Source organism: Phaethon aethereus, assembly GCF_964289735.1.
Source record: "Phaethon aethereus genome assembly, chromosome: 6".
Classification (NCBI taxonomy): Eukaryota; Metazoa; Chordata; class Aves; order Phaethontiformes; family Phaethontidae; genus Phaethon; species Phaethon aethereus.
The window spans coordinates 22,664,721-22,690,831 of NC_138580.1; the positions used below are offsets into that span (position 1 = coordinate 22,664,721).

The 26,111-nt window shown below is 36.2% G+C and overlaps 1 protein-coding gene across 1 annotated transcript in view; it reads left to right on the plus strand.

Annotated features, from left to right (window-relative positions):
- Positions 1 to 26,111, plus strand: part of UBR3 (ubiquitin protein ligase E3 component n-recognin 3) — a gene marked incomplete at its 3' end in the record, with an annotated part of 116,372 nt that overhangs the window by 54,461 nt on the left and 35,800 nt on the right. The window contains 7 exon segments of the mRNA XM_082001334.1: positions 2 to 462; positions 4,300 to 4,388; positions 13,604 to 13,753; positions 14,218 to 14,351; positions 17,771 to 17,881; positions 20,087 to 20,287; positions 21,108 to 21,244. Of these exon segments, the coding sequence (XP_081857460.1) occupies positions 2 to 462; positions 4,300 to 4,388; positions 13,604 to 13,753; positions 14,218 to 14,351; positions 17,771 to 17,881; positions 20,087 to 20,287; positions 21,108 to 21,244 (1,283 nt within the window).

The following is a 26,111-nucleotide window of genomic DNA, read 5'->3' on the forward strand; positions in this document are numbered from 1 at the left end:
GAATTCAGGGACAGCTCAAGTGTTCAGTTTGGTCGCAGAACGTAGAAAGAAATTTCAGGAGATCATCAATCGGAACACCAGTGAGGCAAATCAAGTGGTTCGGCCCAAAACGTCAATGAAATGGTCAGCACCTGGTGCAACTCCACAGCTAACCACAGCCATTCTAGAAGTCAAGGAAAGCATACTGTCCTTGCTGATTAAATTGCACCACAAACTCTCAGGAAAACAAAACTCTTACTATCCTCCGTGGTTGGATGATGTGGATGTTTTAATCCACCCAGAAATTCCAAGATACTCTCATGGTGATGGAATGACAGCAGTAGAAAGAATTTTATTGAAAGCTGCTGTACAGAGCAGATTGAATAAACGTATAATTGAAGAGATATGCAGAAAGGTGACACCTCCTGTACCACCAAAAAAGATTAGTTCTGCAGAGAAGAAAACTCTGGATAAAGAAGAAAGGTAATGTTAATAATAAAGGGTCAGTAGAAGGGCAGTGTGTGTTGTGCATCTCGTGATTGATCTGTCTCTAGGTCTTTGCATGAACAACTTACTAAAATAATAAGTCTTAATTCTACAGTTGTCTTTATCCATTTTGTATATACGTGATTTACATGGGTACTGAGGAAGAATCTGCACCTTGCTAATTTAGATCTTTAAACTAGAAAACTTTCATGATGACTTTGTGTGATATACATGCTCACCCTTCGTGTTGCCATGTATGCCATTCATATTTACAAAGGGGCAGAATTAAGATTGTGTTAACTTTTGAGGCTTAACTGTGCAACCTCAAGATGAGTTAGAAATTTTTTTTTATTTGTATTGTCTGTTCATTCACATGCACACATCACACCATGAGTATTTTTGTACTGTATGTGGGTTTGGTAATGCTGCCTTTTTTGCCTGACACATAAAATTTTAAAATTATGTTTTTAAAATTGTTTATCGTTTTTTATTTTAAAAAAATATACTCATATTTTCTTACAATGTGGTCTGAAAACCTGCATGCCAGATATCTGTCTTGGGCTGAAATTTTTTGGGGAAAAATCTGAGACAGTTTTGAGATTGAGGTTAAGGCATAATGAGTCCTGAGAGCACCCAGAATACTAGCGCTACTGAAACTGAGTGCAGACGCCTGCTTCTCTTCTGCTTTCAGCAACTGCTGTGTTGGCAGAGGAATCCTGCAGAGGAGGAGTCATCCAGTTCAAATGCCTAGAGGACAGCAACTAGAGCTGAGAAGCAGAGGTGAAAACTAGGCCTGGCAGGGGCAAAGATTTTAAGAGTGGGAGTGGAAGGAGAAACCTTCTGGTCAATGTAATAGTGAGCAAAGGGAAGGTGCCAGGTCAAGTGAATAGTTGATGTGGGAAGACTCAAACTGGCAAGCTGGGGATGTTAGGGAAGAGCTGCATTTTCAGAATGGAGATACTCAGAGAAGAGTAGCAAATTAAAAGAACGAATTTTTAATGAAAATCTCAATCAGGGAGAATGGGATCTTGAGAGGAGGAGGAGAATGTGGAACAGGAATGCAAATGCCTGGAGGGCATGAGTAAGACAGAGATTGGCATTTGGGGGATGTAATAGAGCCAGTTGGAAAGAAGAGTTGACTGGAGTGGGGCAATGGGAAGAGATTGGTAGCTGGTTAGTACAAAAGATTGAAAGATGGCATTTGAAGGAAGGGGTTGATGGACAGGGTTAGAAGGTTGGGTGATGGGGTCAGAGAACTTACCACATTCAGTGCTGCAGAGACAGGCGTAGGCTGGAATGGACAAGAATACTCAAGTGCTTGTCTTGTGCAATATTTTGATTATTAATGATTTATGTAACCAGACTATATGATTATGATTCTAGAAATTTGGGTAAAAACACACAGCCATCTGACTCGGATGGTTTCTGGATTGCCTTTATTTATCCTGCTATTTTTATTTGTTTGGAAATTTCCACTAAATTTGCTCTGATATATCCAAGACTTACACTATACTTGACAATTAAACATAACAAAAAAATAAAAATAGATTTACTATATTTTTATAAGTTACATACTTTACCAAGCAAAACTAATTTTTTCTTGCAAGTGTTCAGTTAATGGTTTAATTTTCAACATTCCTTGTAATAGTTGAGTAAATGTTTAGCATGTAAAATTGTCTTTCAGAAAATGCCAGACTGAATGGCCGCTTTAGATAAAACAGCTACATCTTGGACACCTACTCATTGTTGTGCTACTCGGTGTGCTAGATCTATGTATGGGAGAAGCACAGAAATCAATTAACTGAGTAACTTTTCATATAGAAAAGGGTAAAGTCATTCCTTTCCCGCAGAAAGGATGTGATATTTTCAAGGCTCTATTCTGGGCACTTTCTATTTTCAGTTAAGTTCTGGGGCAAAAGTAATGATAAAAATAAATGTTTCCAGTTCTTTGTTGTTCTGAGTGGCTGTTTTCTTCTGCCCAAATCCATAACGACATTGGGGACCCATGAAGTTTATTAACGGACAGTGTGATAACTGAAATGACTAATCTCATAGACTGACAGTCTCATATAGTCAGGCTGCAATTTTTACTTTCTTTTTTTGATTGTATCATTTTGGTTTTTTCTCCCCCAGTGATCAAGTGGCCGTGTTCAGTGATCACCCTTTTTGGTTACTTCAACATACAGTGACAAACTTGGCATCACTCAGGCAATGGGTTGTCACCATAGAAACCGAAATACAGAACTAGAAGAGAGCTTGAGCTGCTTGCAGTATTTTTTTCAATTGCAGTGTCATACTCCCATGGGCTATTGTGGAAAATTACTAAGCTGTACTGAATCTGTCAGAATTTGTTTATGTCTTCTTATTAAAGGCCTCTATTTACAGTCACTCTGCTTTTAGTCAAGGCATATATTGAGAAATTCCCAGGGAGAAATAAATAAAAACAGGTTTAATGAATGCCCTGGTATGATCCTTAGAATAATGAATCTTGGGATCGTTGTAAATAGAAGTTATTTTGAGAAATGGTGGCTGTACAATGTGTCAGGTAAATGGGCAGAGCTATTTGGGTTTTTAAGGTGCCCTTAAGAAAACAAGTTAGAAGCTTTGACATAATAAACAGGCCACCTCAGGATAACAGTTTACAGTATAGTTGCTGCTTTGGGCCTGTGCATGCCTGTTCCGGTGCCAGGACAGTGATAATCAGACAGTGCTGGAGACTAAAGAGCAACCCATCAGCATATCAGATGCCAAATGATGTTTTTAAATCCCTTGTTAGTTATCTGATTCATCTCTGAGTGGGGGGAAAAAAAGTCATTGTAAATGCTGATGCACAGCATTTGTAGCTCTGATAGAGCTGCCCTAGCTGCCCTGGGGAGGTGCTGTATAAAGCCCTCATCCATGGGGCGCGTAGGTCTTCGCATGCGGCATGTGGTGAGCAGCTTTGGTGTGAGTTTTGTTTGGTTTTCCCACTTGAACTCTTCCATTTCCTCTATTTGTAAATGATCCTTTCTTGGTACCTCAGGAAGAATAAAATCAATGACTTATTTTCTTTATCTTTGCACACCTGTCAATATTCCTCTACCCGCTGCAGTATGTACATACAGGGAGTTATAGAATAGCTGGTCATATAGCCTTCTACAGATCACTAATACAGTTTAAATAGAAGGATAGACAAGAGTCTCTGTTGTCTTTTTGTAAATCCGGAGCTGCATTAAACAATGAGGAAAAATTTAGTGAAGTCGGCTCAGGAGGGTAAGGGCCTTGGTGACCAGTATCTAGGGTGGAGGTGGGGGAGAAGGAGCCAGTATGAGGAGCCTTAGCTGGAAAAAAAATATTCATAATTGTCTCCCTTGGCATCAAGCTTGATATCAAAAGTGAGCGAGGTAGGCTTTTGTTGTTGTTATTAACTTGTAAGCATTGGTCGCTCACAAGAGTACTTGTTTTTGTACAATGGTTGACATTTCACTCTGTTATTCTTCCCTTATGTAACAGAAAATAACTTTCAAGAATACGGTCTTGGGTTCTTTTTCTTATGATGCCATGTCCTAATCCGTTAAAGGATCCTTTGGTTTTCTGAGGGTTTTTTTAGGACAGGATTCTATTCCTTTCTTTCAGACTCAAAAGCAAATAACTCTTATTTCTTAAAAAACTCTACTTTTAAAGCAAGAGATTCCTTTTTTAGGCTTGAAAATTAATCCTTTATTTAGAGAAAACTTGAATTTTGAATGCTATTGTTGAAGGTGGTGACTGTAATCAGCCTGACACTCTAAACAAATTATTTTCCTCCATTATACACTTTTTTTTTTTTCTCTTCCCCCCTCCTCTTTCACTCAGACGACAGAAGGCCCGAGAAAGGCAACAGAAATTGTTGGCTGAATTTGCCTCAAGGCAGAAAAGCTTCATGGAAACTGCCATGGATGTTGGTAAGTTGTGTGATTGACTGCTTGCCTTTTTTTTTTTTTTTTTTTTTTTTTTAATTTCCATGTTAATGTTAAGGTTTTTACTCAAACAATTTAAAAACACCCCAGCAAACCTCCCCTCAGATTCTACTACTGTATCCACTCGTTCACTAAATACTTCTTAAGAGGCTTAAAGTTGTATTTTCTAGGGCAGATAATACTGAATACATAATTGCTAAATAATAGATTAAATGGTCTTGAAAATATTTAAAAGAGAACACATTATATGTAGGACATAATTTTATTCCTATTTTTTCTTAACACACAGTGGATTAAATGATTAAATGTGTGTGAGGTATTTTAAAGTATTTACCTTTTAATATAAAATGACCCAAAGTTAGTTTCTCTTTTAAAGATTGCATTTTCTTTAATCTGTAATACTAAAATTTAAGATTATTTCTTCATAGAGCCTCAAATTTTATTAAGGTAAAACTTTAGCATTTTACATTTATGTATAGAATTAAGGAAAGTATAATTTTTAGATCATCTCAGTTGCTATAAGTGATAACATTGTATTTTATTTCAAGTACAGGCTTTACAGCAGAATCAGCTCTTGTTTTTCTTGAGGATAAGTTTTTTCAGGTTCTTCTGTTTTAGAAGCACATAATCTTGATTAGTTTCCTTGTGTTTAACTGGGGAAAGGAAAATAGTTTCATCATCTGGATTACTTCATTGAAAATTAGCACTTCTGAAAGAAAGCAGGAATCTCTTTTCTTTTTTCCCCCCTCTTTCAATCAAATATCATCATCTATGTATTTTGATTTGAGTTTAAGCACTGGTTAGAAATATTTTGACAACTGTTTTTGCTGAACAAGTCTGGTTTTTGAAATTGTTAAATTCCCTTCAGCTCATATGTTGCTGAGAAGATTTATTCCTTCATACTTAGGCACATCATGGATACAGCAATCATTGAAATTTCTTTAGCAAATTAATGACTATATATGATATTATGTTTGGAGGGTGTGCAATACAACTCAAAGTTCACAGATAAAAATGAGTTTGTCATGCTTATTAAATGGGTAGCTATTTCTTTTTAATCTATTTGTTGAAGTAAGGAAGAAGAAACATGCAGTTCTACTTAATAAAAATTAAGTCTTTTTTTACAGTGGTAGCTGATCGAAAGCAACTGCGAAACTTTGATTCTGCAGTCATCTATATTTTGAATTCTTGATATTGCAACTTCAAGGTTCATGCTTTTATATATGAAATCACATGTATCTATATATGCATTTACCTGTCATAGCTATGTATGCATAAATACTCCCATGCTTGAGTTTTATAAGCTATGTGTAAGGTAACTGCTTTGATTTGTGGATGAAGCGTAGTAGTTAAATCAAATTACACAGCATTTATTTGTGTGGAGGACTGGGAACACTTAGCTTTTACTTAACTACATGTCTCAAATATTAATAGGACGAGAGGAAATGGCCTCAGGTTGCGCCAGGGGAGGTTTAGATTGGATATTAGGAAAAATTTCTTCACCGAGAGAGTGGTCAAACATTGTAACAGGCTGCCCAGGAAGGTGGTGGAGTCACCATCGCTGGAAGTGTTCAAAAAACGTGTGGATGTGGCACTTTGGGACACGGTTTAGTGGGCATGGTGGTGTGGGTTGATGGTTGGACTTGATGATCTTGAAGGTCTTTTCCAACCTTAATGATTCTGTGATTCTGTACTAAAAAGAACCCTTAATATCTATAACAAGCAGACCTCACCTTTGTGCTTATGATTATGCATTAGAAAGTTCTTGGTCATGCAACACTTAACTGTTTGTTTCTTAGTATTTAAACAATTAATAACTTTAGATATCTCAACATAAAATGTAGTGTTTGTGGTCAATTATACCAGGTCATGCACAGCAGTAGATAGAACCAACTCAGTGGACTACATTTTGATGAAGTTGTTTTGCATGAAGATGTTTCTTGGCAACAACTTAATAGAATTCCAGGCATTGTGTTAGCTGAATAATTGCTTTGCTTTTTCACTAACTTTTTTCAGTGTCTTTTGTGTTGCCATATTGTTTTCTGTTTGTGATGAAAATTCACTGAATTTGTGCTATAGTCTAATATTAACTAGCTTTTATGTTCTGACTGGCATTAGAATAGCTCGCAGAAAGGAAATGTGTATTCCATTATAGTGTGTAGGATTTATACAAAAGCATAGATTAATTGTTTGCCAGGAATATTTTCTTAAGTTTGCTCTGTCTCTATATGTTACAGCAAATTATTGAAAAAGTTGCAGAAGCTATTGTTACTCTAATTTAAAAACACGAGACATGGTAAGAATTCTGAAACTAGTCTTTCTGGAGTGATTCAATTTAAAATTAATACAAGCATTTAATAGTCTTACCCTGAATTGTATCATAGCTGTACTAAAATAGTATGTTTGGAAACAAAAAAAATCCTTTCATACTAAAATCAGTCATTTAAAATGTGTTCCCTTCTCACATGTTCAAACTCTGTTACCTGTTACTTTTATTATACTTTGAAATTCAGCAGGGGGTTTATTTCTTAATTTTGACTGTTTGTTGCAACAGTAGTAACACTGTCAGAATGCAGGGATGGTGAGGCTTCAGCTCCCAGGTTTTGTCACTGATTCGGTTGGTGTCATTTGGGGAAATTAGTGTTACTATCATCATCATCATCAACTTACAGAACTTCTCTATCCATGAGATGTGGATGTGATTCAGTGGTAAAATTGGAGACCTGGTGTAATTGTTTTTGGGTATAGCACTTCAAAAATTTCCTAATAGCTTTCTCATGAAAGTGTAAAAGACTGAAAATACTTTGAAAATAAATGTGTCGAGTGGACGATAGCAATAACGGAGAAGAGCCAAAGCTTAAAGATTATTTTATTAAAACGCCATAAACTTAATAGTTTCCAAAGTATTTATTAAAGTGCATAGAGCCACTCTTAATCCCCTGAGGCATTCCCCTTGTTTGATTGTTAGGATGCTGCAATGAAACATGGCTTAAAGTGAAGTTACCCAATTACATGCTCATTTTTCAATATTAAACATGTCTCATTTTACCAGCAAAAATTATTTATTTGAACTGGAATTCACAAATTCATCTGAGATTCTGAAAGTAAAGGTTGGCATTTTCTTGCATATAATCACTGTAGAAAAAATTCCGATTATTTAGCCCTTTCTATTTGTGCCCCCTGTTACCTTCTATTTGTATTCTGTGACATCTGCAGAACTGCATTGCCATTCAAGCTTGCCTGGAAGTAATTAAGTGAAATTTAGAAACAGTTATGCTAATGAACTAGGATGGAACAGAATCCACTGTGCTGTGTTTAGCTGTTTGACTGCAGGACAAACATTAAAAAGCAGAAAAATAAATGAAGAAACATAATTCTAAGAGCAGCAGATAGAACTCTTGAAACATCTGAGGAGAATGTCTAGTGAGTCAAAAATGTATTGTCATGTAATCATATACAGTGTCAGCTCCATAGGCCTTCTAGTCTCCTAGTAATAGCTACTTCTAAATCTTTGTTCTGAGAGCACATACCTCAGTCTGAGGCTATGGTTTATCCGTTATGATGTGGAACTCCATGCGAGAGATTTCTGGAACTTCACTGCCTTTCAGGCAGGACTTCGTAAGAACAAAAAAAAATCCCTCTGCTCCAGGTTAATAGTAGCCTTTAACAAATTACAGTGATATTTGTAATGATCTGTCTATCTAAGTTTTAGAAACATGAAATATTACAATCCATGCCAGGCAAGCTGCTGAACTACTTAACCAAATTTGTAAATTGATTAATTTGTGAACTACAAATATTAAGACATCTCACATTCCTTCAATAGTTCCGCTGTCTCTGAAGTGCCCAATGTGACTTTTTTTTTAATGCCTCGTGATAAGTACGCAGTATCATCTTTGTGTTTCTTTCCAATGATGTAAGTCTCGGCAGGACATCATTTTGTCCTTCAACCAAACATTCCTTAGCTAGAGTTAAAAAGAAGTGCAGAGTTTTAATGCAAGGTGACATACATTTCCTAACGCACAATCTTCTGAACACAGATAGAAAAATAAATTAGATACTGATCTCTTGAGAATATACAGGCTGGGTCAGGGCAAGGTATATTAGCATGCTAATGGTTGTTTTGATGCCAAGGGGCTACTTTGACACGCAATGTATACAGCAGGAAAAATGTTGACTACCATCAATAGAGATTGTAAACTATATTTACTGTGTTTACAGAGCCCTTTCAGTTCTGGGGTTTTGCTGGGTAGGGGAAAGAAGGGGAGTGAATCTTTTACTCTGGAGAGTACAAATGAAGTAAAATTCAGGCAGCAATGCATTCTGCGATAAAACAGTGTGCTAGATTTTAGCAGACTGATCAGTATTTGCTAGGAAGTAAGAAATGGTAGGATTTTGTAACTTTGGGCCTTTTACTCCTATTGGTACAAAACGAAACAAAGAGCTAAATAATTAACTTTTTTTAAAACCCATGGGAATGGCAGTGTTTGGCACTACCCTGGATTTCTGTCACAGTTTAAACGTTTTCATCCTCCTTCAGTGTTTGTATTTTGTTTGTTTGTTTTCTTTCTTTGTTTGTGTGTTTTGATGAGGTTCATATTTATCCAGATTTCTGGACTAATTCACAAGGGCAAAAAAAAGTCCCAGAACCCACTATAAGGGGGTAGGGTGTGTTACCCATTAGACAAATCTCATGAGAGAAACTTGGTGAATTGATACCACTACCATGTGCCTTATCTTGTGTTTCTCATTTACTTCTTCTTCACACACATTGACATCATCAGGACAAGTCTCTCTGAAATCAGGGTAAATCTTTGGAGTGTCAGACTTTTAAACTGTTTGGTTGTATTCCAAAGAATGCTTACATAAAATACACTTGCTGTCTTACACAACTGCTGCCTAGCTAGTAAAGCCGTGCTTCAGCGTGGCAACTAAAGCCACCTTGGTCTTCCTTGCTCTCCCGTTGCCACTACCTACTTTCTGAATCTCCAGTGGAGTGACGAGAAGTCTTGTTTTGGGAGCCAGTGGCTGGCTCCTACAAAACCTGTTTGAATAGTGGAGGAGTAATATGCCTTAAGATCAGTGTCATTGCAAACGCCTGGCAAAGGATTCCTTTGGCACTCAGTAAGGCAATGTTCTTCTGGGACACAACACACAACTGCTATTTTCATGGAAATACCTTCCTAGTGTTGGCAAAAAATGTTGGGGGTTTGTGCACAGCTGGAAGCAAAGTAAGGAGATTTAGATTATTCTTCACCTTTTAGTTGCAACTGATGTAGCTTTGTTCATGTGACAGTTTTTCGTGGTGATTTGAGTAGGGTTTCTAGCCAGAGTAGAAGGGATTTTGTGTTATATTAAAATCAACGTTTAACTATAAAGACTTCTTATTAATATAAAAGGACATTTAATAAATTAATAATTTTCATTAAGCTGTTTTTTTATAATTGCATTCTGGGAGCTAGGAAATGTTAGCTTGTGCTTTAAAAATTGGTAAGAACCTACATTTTCTAAATCAAATTAATAAAATGGCATTACAACTCCAGTCATTTTAAATAAGTACTTCACAAGTTGCCATGGAAAACATAAAGCACTTCTGTACTTTTTTTTTATACAAAATGGGAAAAAAAACCCCCACCAAAACAGCTGTGGAGCTACAAGTTTCTGGCCATTTTAAGCTTCAATATGAGTAGTATTGCAGTAAATCACAGTTTAGTTTTATTTTTCCCCATGTGAAATGGGAAATACATAACTGAAAGTAAAGTAGGGTGGAGACATGGCAATTACTTCATATTCACAAGTATCAATACATTCATGACATATTTTAGAACAAGGTTTATAGAGAAGAGGCTGTCTCATTTTCAGCAGTGTTCGGAGTTGAAACATGTTTTTGCTGGTCGTTGACAGTCTAAGTAGTTCATGTAGCTGGTGAGGCAGGGTCTGTGGCTTCCGCAGAGGAAAAACTCAGGAAGGCAGGAAGGACAAGATTGAGATCATTACTATATGCATAGCTTGCTTTCTTTTTTCCAGACTGCCACTGATATATTTTCACCCCAGGAATTATGCTGCCAAAATGTACCCTCTCAAACAGAGTCTTACCTTCCAAAGAAGTCAAGAAGTAATTTAAGTCAGTAATCAAAGTTTATCATAGTCCATTCAGAAAGAATTAGGGGCTTTTGTTTGGTTGGGGTTTTTTGGTCTACTTAATTTGTTCTGCTTGAGATTTTAAATTCTTGCCAATTTCTCTTACCCATGGATTTTGTGTAAGTTGACTTCGTTTTCTTTCACTAGCTCTGGGGGAAATTATTTTATCAGGAAGTCCTCCTTTATGCTAGAAGTTTAGTTCCCTTGGAATTTTATTGTTTGCCAAAGTAGCCTAGCACTAGATCTAAGTAGTTGTGAAGGAAACATGCATTTGATCATAAAGTTCTAAGATTAAATTAGCGTGATTTTTATGTGCCTGTTGTACATAGGCAGTAGAAGTATAGATTGCATATACTGAATTGGTTTGAAACACCTTTTAAATACTAAGATCTGTATTTTTTCCTTAAGGTTTAAAATAAGCAATTTATGATGACTAAGTGGTATTTTGTAAATTAAATGTTGACTGATTTTGAGGATTTCCATTGAGTTGTTCAAAATCAGATTGGCAATAGAAGTATAGACTCAATATATTCTCTTACTACACTTCTTAAAAATACTGAATGGATGCATATTTTATGTTGTACTGATAATATATTAGAAAAAGATAAACAAGAAGGCTGGAACTCTCTAGTCATTCTCGTGTCATGTGCTTCTGATAACACAGGTATACGTGAGTGTGTGTTACACAATTATCAGGTGATGTGAAATAAAAAATACAGCTTTAGTGTTTGCTTCCTCCCCTTTGTGCTACAGTTGCTCCTAGGTTTTCTGGACGTTTGGACTTAAAAAATAAAAAACATTTGCAGTTGATGCATTCTGCTTTTTCTTTCATTGTACATCTGACTGCCACTAGATGGTGATAGATGGGTGTACAATATTAACAACTGCACGTCAATGAAGATTGGAGTTCATTTTCATATGACCCTCAATAACTGACTGGAAAATCAATCATTACTAAAACAGTGTAATTTTGATTCTGCCCTGTGAGTGACAGCATTGCATGGAGCTTTTCACAGCTAAGAAAGATGCTGCCTGGCATCTACTACGCCTCTCCTTATAGCAGCAGGCCTCCTGTGCTGAACTTGTAGTGGACTTTCAGAAGTGAGCAGCTCTCCTAAAAGCAGTTCTGCATGAGGACTGTTGCTGCACTCAGGGTTTTTGCGTTGTCTATCCAGCACCTTGGCCTACTTAACCAAGAAGATAAAAGGCATGGTTGATGGTAGGGAGGAAGTGTTTTCCTTTGGAAAAATTATATTCTAGGAAAGAAACAAAGCACCCTTATATTCTAGGTCAAGAGGCTGACTGTCTGTGTTCCTGAGCAGTCAGGAGAGGATCATTTAGTCCTAAGATGCTTTTCTTTCAAGCCAATAAAGAAGTCCTACCTTTGATTGTAACATAGCATAAAATTGCTTCTGTTTTGGCTAGCCCTCTGCCCCGAAATCACTACCACCAACTGTGATGTGAACAAAGATACATCAAGTGCAATTGCTTCAATACTTTGAAGCTGGTCCTTAGCCTTGAACATTTCTGTCTGTGCACCTGAGAAATAATAATGTGGACCATTAGAAAAACAGATCTCAGATACATCTTGTATACAGTAAATGTTAAACTAAACATCTGCTGCATAGCAGCAGATTACTTTCTTAATGCACCCCAAATTTTTAAAGATTGTCCAAGTTTCATGTTAAAAAACCCTTTCATTTTTAATTACACATTCATTCGCCTTGTCTGAGCACCTTTAAATTATTTCTAGGGTCTGCAGATTAACTTTGTCCTTCCAATTGTTGTTAGAGTCAATTATGAGCAAATCTGGTTTTACAGAATCACAGAATCATTAAGGTTGGAGTCCAACCATCAAGACAACACCACTGCACCCACTAAACTATGTCCTGAAGTGCCACGTCCATGTATTTTTTGAATACTTCCCGTGATGGTGACTCCACGACCTCCCTGGGCAGCCTGTTGCAATGCTTGACCACTCTCTCAGTAAAGAAATTTTTCCTACTATCTAGTCTAAACCTCCCCTGGTGCAACTTGAGGCCCTTTCCTCTTGTTCTGTCACTAGTTACTTGGGAGAAGAGACCAACACCCACCTCACCACAACCCCCTTTCAGATACTTGTAGAGAGTGATGAGGTCTCCTCTCAGCCTCCTCTTCCCCAGACTAAACAACCCCAGTTCCCTCAGCTGCTCCTCATAAGACTTGTTCTCCAGACCCCTCACCAGCTTCGTTGCCCTTCTTTGGAAACACTCCAGCACCTCAATGTCCTTCTTGTAGTGAGGGGCCCAAAACTGAACACAGGATTCGAGGTGCAGCCTCACCAGTGGCATGGTCACTTCCCTACTCCTGCTAGCTGCACTATTTCTGACACAGGCCAGGACGCTGTTGGCCTTTTTGGCCACCTGGGCACACTGCCGGCTCATGTTCAGCCGGCTGTCAACCAGCGCCCCCAGGTCCCTTTCCGCCGGGCTGCTCTCCAGCCACTCCTCCCCAAGCCTGTAGCGTTGCATGGGGTTGTTGTGGCCAAAGTGCAGGGCCCTGCACTTGGCCTTATTAAACCTCATACAGTTGACCTCAGCCCATCGATCCAGCGTGTCCAGATGCCTCTGCAGAGCCTTCCTGCCCTCCAGCAGATCAACACTCCCACCCAATTTGGTGTCATCTGCAAACTTACTGAGGGAGCACTCAATCCCCTCATAGTAAAGGTTCATGTTCATTGCCCTTCATCTCTCTGTTCAACAGAATTTTCAATATAGTATTTAATGAAATAGAAATTAGATATCTGTTTTATAGAGGTTTTAAAGAGATCAAGTTTAATAGAAAACTTCAACTAAATATTTAATTCCACTGTGTATAATTTTGAATATGGGAAAACTTGTACTTCATTGTGCAGGTGTCTTTCTGTTTGAGGCAGCAAGGTAAATTGCAAGTAATGGTCAATGTTTTAGTTGTAGATAAACTAGAGAGATTGTTTTGGAGCTTTTCCATCACTACCTCAATGCAGATGCAATTGAATTTCTTTCCCTCTGTTTAATATCAATTTTCTTACGCTTTTTTAGAATCACCAGATGCTGATACTGCCATGGAGGTAGCTACATCAGAACAGCATGTTTCTGAGGCAATATATGATTGTGTTATTTGTGGACAAAGTGGTCCTTCTACTGAAGACAGACCTACAGGGCTAGTTGTACTATTACAAGCATCCTCAGGTATGAATGTGTGACTTGTTGGACAAGCAATGTTTCTGCAGCTTTTAATATGAGTGCATAAATACTGTTCTGTCTCATGGAGCCTGGAAAGAGAGAGTCTTCCCTTTCTGTGTGGATGGTCCTCTATGAGGCATATGTGTGGGTCTAAGGGTACTGAGAAAATTTTTGAATGTTTGAGAAAAGAGCAAACAGTTTCATTCCCTCCTAGTTCCTGTCAGCTTTTGCAAACCCAACTGTATATAGTAGATCTGCAGGAAAACAGATATTGAAAAAAAAAGAAAATAAAATAGCCATTGATGTATGTATGTGTGTTTGTGTACATATATGTACTTTATGCACAAGTGCAAAAGCACAAATTTCAGTAGTTTCTTTAATAGTTACAAACCAGAATTTCCTGATTGTTTCTTAATTGTTTAGCATATTGTTATCTGTTGCATTCTTTATTGCTTATTTTCTTTATACAGTGTTGGGACAATGCCGCAATAGCACTGAGCCAAAGAAACTACCAACTACTGAAGAGGAGCAAATATACCCTTGGGATACGTGTGCAGCACTGCATGATGTGAGGCTTACAACTTTACAGCGATACTTTAAAGATGTAAGTACTTCATATGAACAATGCTACCATTTAGGAAAAATTTGTGTAAAAAGGTAAATGAAATGACAACGTAGAGTCCTCCTAGCTTCATGTCTACATTTAGTGAACTTTGTCATATTGCAGTAGTTATGAAGTGTTTACATTTGATAGGGTCCTTATTTTTAACTAGTGTCTGGCTTTTCCCTCATTATATTTTTGGCATAGGCATTTAGTGTATCTACAGACTATATAGTCATTAAATAGCCATGCAGATCTTCACTAGAAGAAGATACTTCACAGTTCAATGTGACCACACTATTGAGATGTGGATTTGCTGTCTTAGGTACTACTTTCAAACCACTAGTTTTCTTGTGGCCATTCAGAAAACCTGATCAAGGAATTATTCTTGATCAGTTAAAAGTGTTCTTGGCAGCACAGAGTAAGTGGAAAGAGTTGTTTTAACCTGTAACAGTTTTCTGAGCCACTACAGAGAAGGGGAGGATGAGTGGATGGGAAGGAGGGACCAGCAGAAGACTTCACCCTCTTCTGCTGAATCCTCAACTCTGCACAACATTACTGAAGTTCAATTTTACATTAATTGGTATGTTATTTTCTGTTTTGCAGATCTGTTAGCTGTTCCAAGCAGAGTTTTGCATTGCTTCACAAAGCCACATTACAGCTTTTCATACTTAATTTTGAGAGCCAATTCTTGTTGCTTAACAGGACTTGTTCAGTCGTAGACAGTGCTGCCTGTGACTTTCCTTGCTAGTGCATAAAACAGCCATGTAAAACAATACATAACTGTTCCGAGAAATCATTCTGGGGAGAAGAATATGTAACCTAAGACCCTAAATTAGCTCCTATAGACTAGTCCCAGGTGACATACCAGCTCTTAGGCAGATCTAGCTAAATAATCAGCCTTTAGAAACTTTAAAAGAGGAAAAACTGGCAATTTTTATTCTGACACAATTGCTAGCTTTTTCATAATCTGTCATCCACAGATAATTGAAATTTGCCAACTTGCAACCAAGCTTGCTTATGTAGAGTAGTACTTTAGAGTAAACTTCATAATTGTTTTGATATAGTTTTAAAAATCAGGCAATGTTTTCAGAAAAGCACCTTCTCCTAAGGCAATTACTATACATTTCCTTGCTAGAAAGTAAAACTTTTCAAGATGTAAGCAGGAAATTATTACTGAACAAAAGATATTTTAGTTGAGAAAGAATCTGTGGACAAGCTTTTCTTCTTTTGACGTTGATAATGTTTCTTTATTGTTTCAAATAGTTAATGAATTTTTTTTCCTACAGAAGTGATTAAAAATTTGAAGCAATACTGTAGCTTTACTTTTACACGTTTGCATACTAGAAATGAAAGGAGTTCCAAGCAAAATGTTACTCAAAAACTTACCTCATTGAAGTGTATATTTCCCTTTCTGTGCAGTAACACTACCAACAAATTAATCTAAAATGTACTGTAATACGATGAGCAAATGCATCCTACATTCAAAAATTCCAGTCCTGATTCAAACATTAGTTGAATTAGCTATTTTTGTTTTCAAGTTTCCAGGTCACTACTGTGCTAAAAAATGTCTCTGCATGAAAGAACTAATCCTTAGATTTCTTTTGGCATAAAAATGGAAACATCTGTTAGTGTCTTGAGCGTCTTGTTCAGCTGAGCTAAGCAGTAAGAAGTCCTTTTGTTTATCAACTGTGTCCTTCCCAGTAAGTGTCCTTCCTCTAACAACAGATTTCAGGAGGCAAAAAAATAATTTCACTTCAATGTGAAAATTTTAAGTTATAAAACACTAGCTTATTCTACTAAAAGAGAAAAGAACATTCAAAAGCTACGTGCTATATACAGATTGGGCAAAACAGGCCAGTTCTCTCCATAGAGATTCCTTTTCTGCTTTCTTAGCTGGAATTTGATGCTTACTGTCAGTCAGGGAGTAGAGTTCTTGCCCATGAAAGGAAAAATCATTGAAAGTGATATGGAGAGGTATGGCTAAGGATTAGGAGATAAAACTTTATATACTAGATTGATTCAGAATCACATAGTACTCTGTAATCAATAACTTGATATAGGTGTGCTCCATCTCAAGCATATGGATTGCTTTGGAATCACCTTTATTTCTGAGCTCAAGAATAATCTAGTAAGGCCTTTCTGCAAACACTTTGGGGTTGGGTTTTTTTCTTATGCAAATGCTACTAAGTAGCCTCGTTAAATACATGCAATAAGTAGTGCTTTTCCTGAATGAAACGTTTGTCCTGTGGGGCTTATCCAGGTATATCATAATGACCGTGCCTTACTAATAGTGCAGTCTACTAAATGATGCAGGAACCAGGGAGAAAGTTTTTCTTGTTCTGTGGCCTGAGAGGGTCATAGCACATTATGAATGTCGGGTTGAGGCAAGGTAAATAGGAGCATGTCTTGTAGCTAGAATTTGTAATTTTGTTTTGATTTCCTGCTCATATGCGGGGGCGGGGGGGGGGGGGGGAAGAGATGCTAGGACATCGTTAGAAAATGCAACTATCAGAGTTGGTTATTCACAGTACCCTGGTTTTACATCATATATTAAGACCATTTCAGTGAGTCTATGCTAAAAATTGTCTTCCAATTCTGGTAGCCATAAATCTTTTTCTGTTCTTTAAATATATAACCAGAATGTACATTTCAAGCTGTATGACATTATTTTTTTAAGAAATGGAGATTTAATAATTAGACTGACTATAGCTAGGTATTTGGCAAGAGAATTTTCTAGAAGTCCTTATTATGCGGTGACTGTTTTTTACAGTTCATTATTTTCTGAAGAACTACCAGTGAGGTAAATTTATTTTTGACATGTGGGCTGTAAGTGCACTCTTTGAATAGGGCCAATGTTTTCAAAACAATCCTAGTATAAAACTCAGTTCGCTAAGCAAGTATTTGTTCTCTTTTCTCTTTATGATGTGTTATATACAATATTGTTGACCAGCGCATTAGAAACGCAAAGTCTTAACGCTGAGTTTTAATAGCAGATTGGGATTTAATTGTATAACTTTGATCTTGTTATTTTGGTTACGTACAAAACTGAATGAAATGTATTGGAGCAGTATATTGCCATTGGACATGTGATAACTTGCACTGTTGGAACAGATGGTAGAGTTAGAGCTGTCTTCATGCTATAATACAAGAGGTTCTTTAAAGAAGTCATCTTAAGTGACAAGTGCAGAAGTTTAACTTAAGTGTTTGGCTCTTTGTTGGAAAAAATAGCATAATGTCAGCCATTAAGTTAGCATAAATAAATACTTTATAAAATAAAACTTTTCTTTATTTCCACAGCATGTCTTTAAGTAGCATGCAAATAAAAAACAATATATGTTTTTAAATCTTAAAATAAGTTGTGGTAAATACCTTTATATATATTATTGTTCTTTTTTCTTACTGTTTTTGCTTTGTCTTAGAGTTCCTGTCTGCAAGCAGTGTCAATAGGCTGGGAAGGAGGTGTTTATGTACAAACTTGTGGTCACACTTTACACATAGATTGTCACAAATCTTACATGGAGTCTTTACGGGTAAGTAAAACTAAAGATTATCTTTTTTATTCGGATCTGAACTGTTCTTAGTGAAGTCAATTGGATTTGTGCTGTTCAATTCAGAGGATGAAAGATTGGGTTCACATGAATGGACAAGATGTTTCAAGAACTGTAGATACTAAATCTTTTATTATATCTTGACATTATTAACAAAAGTACTTTGTTTTCAGTTATTCTGATATATCAGAAAAAAATACTTGACTAAATTAATCCTGTTCTTAAAAAATTAAATCACTGTTTTTTGTTTTTGGTTTTTTTTTTTTTCTGGTGTGCATATTCAGGTAAAGCATTTCTTACACTTTTCATTTCTGTCATAGATTTTGATGCTTAACATGTGATAGAAATTACAGAGAAACTGAAGAAAAACTGAGAGGGGAATTTTACAAATATAAACTTGTGGTTTAGGTTAATCCCTGATTTCCTAATTTTGGTTCATTCCTAATATGAAAATTCAGTTACAAAAAGTTTACAAAAATTAGATTTTTATCTCCAGTTGTGTATGTCATATGCTATGTATATACATACAGTTTAGAGAAATGAGTTAAAATAGTTTAACTCTTATGAATTATGCATTATTTTTCTTTTTTCTCTGCAGAATATACTGTTGGCAAATTAGTGCTACATATGGTTTTAAAATACAGTTTGTTAGTCAAATTTCAGAAATTGCTGGCTAGAAAAGACATCCGTATTTTCACATGGTCTCAGTAAACAAGTTAGTGTTCCACTGATGTTGCTGGCCTCTTTTTCCCCCCTCAAACTCTTGCAGCCCAATTGCAGATCTTCTGAATGGCACCATAGAATGTTATCACAAGTTCAGCAGTGGTAGATCTTAAGCAATCATTTCTTTCTGTATTATTTAGTGTAATAAAGACTAAATTATGACTGTTGCATTTGAAACTCCTTTTTTATTCAAGAACACTTTATGTGATATTTCTTTAGTTTTATTTTTTCATAAGTTTTATTAATTTGTTTCCATTTTGAGAAAAACCGTGAGCAATGCTTTGTATTTTTAGAATCAGCATTGGTCATACTGTGAAATTTACCTCTAGAGAAATCGGAAGCTGTACCACCTTTATTGGATCCCATGATGACTTGTTCTTTTCCATTTGACTGTAAAGATGGTTTCAGGGGTAATTGTGGCATCAAGATAATTAAGTAAAATCTGTGCTTTCCAAAATTCTGTAAAATTAGATTCTACCATGAAAAGTGATCTTTTGCATCATAGAGACACTGAAGTCCCTTTTCTGGTGGATTCTCCCTTAAACTCGAAATAAACTGTTAATTCCATCTCATTGTATTCTTGGAGATTTCTAGATTATTTAAGTGAACTTTCAATCCTAGCATATATTGCTAATGCCTAGAGTAGTGCATAATAATTTTGACTATTCCTAGCATTCTTAGTATTAAAACAATTTATATAGACTTGTGTTCATCTGGATAAAACATTTATTTTTACATAATACAATCAGAGATCAACATCTAAAAAGGTATGTAAAAGTAGGCTCACCAGAATGCCTCAGCATTCTGGGCTGATTGCTTGAAGTTTAAATTATAGTCACTATTAACTTAGAAGTTCTCTTCTCTCAGGAGTGGGAAACCGTTGAAGCAATTCATGAAGCTGAAGCAAGGGTGCTTGCCAGTAACAGGAGTATGTGGGAGATGTGCCCACTTCCCAAACACGTACTTCTGTGTCCATTTTTTTTTTCATGATAAAGAAGAAATACTCATGGTTCTTGTCGTACTGCCCTCCAATGGCTACTTGATTAGGTTTTTCAGCTTGTACTTCTGAGAAGTATCTTCAAATATTTCTCATGACTGACAATAAAATTTCCTTTTGATAAATTAAAAGATATTATCAAGGGAGTCTCAAACTTTATTGGTAATTACTAGAAAGAGACAACACATGTGAAATGTTCAAATACCCCATTGAAGTATTTCTAGTTTATTATGGGGATATTGTTGACAATGAAGAGTACTTAAAAATTAGGAAAATTAGTTGAGTTGGAGGATTGTAAGATAGTTCCTAGTAGTCAAGACCTTTTTCACTAAAATGAGAAGCTATTCCAATTATTCTTTCTTTACAGTTTTGGAGTTTAGACTTAGTTCTTTAGCTACACACCTGAAATATCAAACTAAAACTTATAATCTTGTGCGCATTTCATCTACATCTTTATTTTCTTTCAGAATGACCAGGTTCTCCAGGGTTTTTCAGTGGACAAAGGAGAATTTACATGCCCCCTCTGTAGGCAGTTTGCTAACAGTGTTCTTCCTTGTTATCCTGGAAACAACGTGGAAAGAAGCCTTTGGCAAAGTCATAGTAACAAGTGTATGCAAGATCTTGTACAAGAAGTGGAAGATCTTCAAGAACAGCTGGGAACTTTCCCAGTAAGCATCAGTGTAAGGCAGAAAGATCCTTGTTAATTTGCCTCTACCTTTCAGTTTTTACATTATGTTGCAGTTGTGACCTCTTAGAAACTCGACAACCTGGGAAACTTCATTTTCTTCTGATATGGAAAATAGCATACTATTTTTTTTCATAACAATAAATTTAAAATATTTACAGCACTTACTGCATTACCTACTATAAATGAAACAAAAAGCTATGACAAAATGTGATTAATATAATTTTTTATGGAGTGCATTTTTACTTCCCTCCATAGAACTTACATAGAATTGAGTCATGTAATATAAAATTCATTTATCATTTCTTTACAATGTAAAGCCACCAATATTCTTGTAACTAGAAGCTATTTAAAGAATGTCTATTAAGCACATTTTAAGGTATGGATTGTTTGTTTTACAGAAAGAGCAGTTTGCAGATGCTTATGTATTACACAGCTTTATGAGGTCTTTCTGAATGATAGAATTAATTCCATTAAATTTTGCTAGCCTTCCAGTCTTGATGGAGGTACTTTGTGTTATTTTTGTGTACTTGTGCAGTGCAATTATACTATAAAATAATGCAGGCAGTGAGATCTTTGAACTTAGGAGATGGACAAAACAGTGATGGTTTCTTATTCAGAACAAATCAGAATAACTTTCAGAATATTCTAATGCTTCTGAGAGAGAATATTGGCTTTTAATGCATATTTTTTCATAACCTGCAAATGTGTTTTTATAATTACGAATCTGCTACGCTTTACGATCGGCTATTGCATTTCTTCACGTAAAATTACCTAATCTTCTTTTGTGTCTTTCTTCATAGTCTGAAACCAATCTCAGTAAAGAAATGGAGTCTGTAATGAAAGATATAAAAAGTACCACACAGAAGAAGTATACAGATTATAGTAAGAGTCCTGGATCACCCGACAATGATTTTCTCTTTATGTATTCAGTAGCCAGGTGGGTATGTTTTTTCTTTTTATATTTTTTTTCTATTGTGTTTCTCAGTAATGGTATTACTCACCAGATAGTTTTCTTCTTTAAAAAAAAAAAAAAATTCCATCCTCTCCAAAAAGTACTTTTTGAGTACTTAGTACATCAAGGTTACATTTTCTGATTTTCATATGCCAGGCATATGCAAGATGGAAGGATGTGCCTTTCAGTTCATTTGTAGTATATGCAGCAGTGGCACAAAACCTGGAGAACATTTTGTCTTCTGCTTATTTATTTTCTTCTTTATTCAAGGTTTTGCTTTCCATATATCAAAATTTTATGTTTAATTTCTTTTTCAACCTTCCTTTCCCAAACTGTCACATCTTCTCTCCTTCTATTTAGGAGAATGAGATTATTTCTGTATCACTGCCATATTGCTGGTTTTCAAATCACAGGGTGTTTTTAATCTCTCCGTCAGACATTAGTTATATTTACATAAGTGGGGATCACAGAAGCAGCCTTTTCTACATCAGCAACCAGAAATCTCTCTTCATGTGAATAACGCTTCTAAAAAAAGTGTCAAAACTACCAGCATTTTCTCTGTGATGCTTGATTCCAGTTTTATAGCTGTCAGTGTCACGGATACCATCTCCAAGAAAATCAAACAGTCCCTCCTTCCATCTATACCATTAATGTTAAGATGCTCTGAGTGGTTAATCTGTTCAGATTTACTGTAATGCAGAATTTTCCCATAAGAAGAAGATGAGGCACTCATTAAGGAAATAATTTTCTAAACCCCGACTTACTGAGGCCTGCAGGGAAGGTGCTGACTGCAGAGAAAGTGCAAGCATGCAGGTGATAGTATACAGTAGCATTTTTACTGCAGTTTCATAAACTCCAGTTACTGAGTGTCTTTGGTATATAAACAGTGAAAATATTCAAGACTTGGCTCGGCAGGACTCTGGATAATCAAATCTAAGGTTCAGCTTTTGACAGAAGGTTGGACCATCTGATCTCCAGAATTCACTTCCAACCTAGATTATTGTGTAATTCTATTAAAAGAAATATTACCTGTATTCTTTCAGGGTATTTTATCTGTGCCTTGATTATGAAGAACAATTAAAATTTATACGTAGCAAGCTAAAAAATTGTTACTTTAAGTGGTATATGCTATACAGGGATGAATAATGTTGAGATTTTTCGCAATGATGTGTTTGGTCAATACAATTTAATATCCTTCCAAAAATACAAAGGACTCAAAATTAATGTTTCCCGTATAAAAGCATGATTACTTGTAACCGTAACTTGACATGCCATTTAAGGTACAAAAATGATGTTATATAACATTACATCCAGGAATAAATTATAACTTTAAAAATGCTAGCTAAGCATGTTTTAAATATATCAATATTTTATGATCTTTATATTAACACTCTAAGCCCAAGATTTTTATTTTCATTCCAAGAGTTAAAAATACCTTGAACCAGAACAGCATTTCTTGAACAGAACAGCTGCTTGCACTGCTGGAGAGAGGAAATCATGGTTGACCACTAAGATTAGGATATGCCACCTGTACTCATTGTCACCTCTTCTTGTTAGGTTAGGCTGGTGTCAGCAATTTTCCATTTATCCATGTCTGAAGGATTTCAAGTGTTGGATCCAGCCTTCTATATTGTTATCTTAACTCATAAGATCACTTGGGAGGGTGCCTGGCAGATCAGCTACAAATGGTTTATTTCTCTTGCCTTTCAATTCAGCAATCCAGATTTACAGGTTTCTACTACCTGATAATTACATAAAAACTACAGGTTAAAAAAAAATAAACTTTAAAAAAGGCATTTTAATATAACCTTACAGTTTGTATTTATGGAAATAAATATGTGAGCTGGTCATTTCCCAGACTGAAAGAGTTTTCTTTGTATAATTTTAGTATGTTTTGTTTAATTTTATGTACCCAAACAATGGACTACCCACAATTTAAATTACAGACTGAAGTAGCTTGCTTTCTGGAAGTTATTCCTGTCATTCAGCCTGTTTCTTCCTTATTTCCATCCAGTTCTTTTTCAGGTGATTATATCCTTCTCTTCCTTACCAACCAGTTACCTTTTAGCATTTCTAGTTTCATGTATTCTGAAACATTTCATTGTTTCTGGTCAGACCATCTACAACTGTTACTCATTTCTTCCTGGTATTTAATCTAACATACAGATAAAGTGGTCAAGACGATAAGTAGCCCCTGTTTAAATAGGCGTTTGAACACAGTGATGTTTTTGTTGACTCCATTATATTTGCAAGTGAATTAAAACACTCTTAATCTTCTTAAGTCATGTTCCATTTTCAATCAGAAAATAGCATCATCTGCATTCTTCTTAAAAGATGCTAGTTTACAGCTGGAGGCCAGCATGCTGGAATGGGAATGCTACTGGTTAAACAAGATGTAGCCACTTGCCACAGCTTATCCTTTCTGCTTCAGGAAAATGGCAACTTACTTTCTTACTTCACTTTTGCTTACCCAGGCGGATGTCACTGGTAGCAGAGTACAGAAATTACAAGCAAGTTCTCTACCACCTGGTAGGAGAGCTAGCCCCATCGGTTTTCCTAACAAAAGAGGCACTCAGGGTCTTGGCATCCTGATTTCCATGCACAGCTGGAAGAGCAGCTCCTTAGCTACTTTCCCCTTTCCCTCCAGTCTTACCTTGTTAAATTTATGTCCTTTCCGTATGCATCCCTCCTTGTCTTTGCTGACATTTATGAGATTAGTGTAGCGTGTCATTCATAAATCATGTGTGCCTAGCTTTAATTTTAATAGCTCCGTGTTCACAGGTGACTGTCATTTGTGGCAATATCTTGGTTTCTGTACTGCATAACAGTAGGTTTTGTGCTTTCGTTGGCTGTGTAAACGAAGCTTTTGGTTTTGCTGTCAACTATGTATAGACCAATATAAGAACCTTGTGTTCTTTCCTTCCAGTCCGTGTCTAAATATCTGGGTTTTTTCATATATATGTTGCCTTTGTAAAGTGAAGTGAAATAAATGGTAGTTCTTAACTTGATTCTTCTGTCCCAGTAGAAAGAGGAGGTCCATCCAAGTATGTTCTCTTTCTGGAAAGGGCATTGCAGTTTTACTTCCCCCTCCTTCATATCCTGATATGAATTCTGAGAAATATGCAATCACTCTCTCCTCTCCCCGCCCCCCAGTATCTTCCTTTAATGAAAGCCTGCAAGAAGCGATGAAGTAGAGCTGGTTTTTAATCAGGAGTCTCTACAACTGAGCAAAATCCATCTTCTCAGGTTTTTTTCTGTGAGTGAGGAAGATAAAGCCAGTGTTCTACAAAATTTGTCGCTCCAATGAATGATGCAAAGATTTCTGGATAGAGGAAACAGTCACTCATATGGATTTTCTTTCTCCTCTTTCCTTCATATTGAGGGGGCTGTGATAGTAAAGGATGCTTTCAGAGACCACTCTGTGTTCCACTCTATCAGATGGCCTAAGTTTTTCTTTACTGATGAGAGAATAGGCACTGAGAGCTCTGCATTTCTTCAGTAGAGAGCAGATGGTACCAGATCCTCAAGACAGGCGGGAGCTTGAATCAGGGAGAAGATACACTAGTCTTTTAAAAAACGATTTAGGGCTGTACCTGATGTTGAACATTTTATAAAGGGGAAGCGTTCAGCTTCACAGAAGCTTTCTCAACTGTGCACTTTTATGCCAAAGTTTAGTTACGTTTTGAAAGAGGTGTCTGAGAGGAAAAGGCTAATATTTACATTTCCAAGAAAGCTGAACTATAAGCTGCTGTCTTTGAGGAGCTGGGGGCAATGAAGATGCGTGGGAGGTGAGAGTTGGTATGTTATGTGTGATGAAGTATATGTTTCCAGAAATCTCTGTCTTTACATTCCTTATAGCAAAAAGTACTGTATAACACCGCATACATAACAAAAAGAGTTTTTTCAGAACCGTCCCTGAGGTTTGTTTTATCAAATTGTACATATACGTATTTATCTTGGTGAAAGGGAAATTTAAAATTCTGGATCTAGAAAGTTCTTCTTAGACATTCAGGTAGTGTTTTTGATTTAAGTCTTAATTTTCTTGGTTTTAATGGAAGGCTGCCATTAATTTTGTTCTACAAATTAGTTATCAGAAGGTTTGTAGAAATAAAACGTACTGGTTTCCTTTATATCCCCGTAATGAACTAGCACATACTGATCTACAGTTGCTGTTTTGTCCACTAATATGAAATCCCTGTCCCTGCTTCCTTGCTGGTAGATTTTTAGAAGTTCAGTGAGCACTGCAAATCGCCTGAGGAGTGGAAAATTCCCCTGTCACACAGATGCCCTTATCAGCAGCAACCAGATGGAGCTCTGAGCAGGCACATTATCAATGTTAAATTGCCTTTTCTGAGTAGAGAGGATTAAAGCATTCCTTCAGAAATGGGTGGCATAAGCTGCAAACTTAGGGATAGTAATATTCTGAAATGTTACTATTTTAAAAACATATGAAAGTATCTGAACAAACACAGCATATCAAAAACGTATTATTCTTTCAAGCTGATGGAGCTGAAATTCTTAAAAAATAATTTGTTTTTAATAAAATAGTCATCCTGTAGTTTCTGCTTAAATATATGTGTGTGGGGGGGGTGTTCTTAGCTTAGATAAATTATGTGCCTAAAATTCTAGAATAGATTTTAGTATGTATTGTCACATTATATTGAACCTAAAATTGTTTGATTTTTAGTTAAGGACAAAATATGTTTAGACTGAGCTTTGCTCTTTGGATTAAATTAGTAAAATAATATTTTGGAATAATAGAATTATATTCCTTTTATTTTAATTAAAGAAAGATATGTTGACTTATTCAAACAGACTCTCAGAGAACATAATATAAATTGTTTGCTCCAAG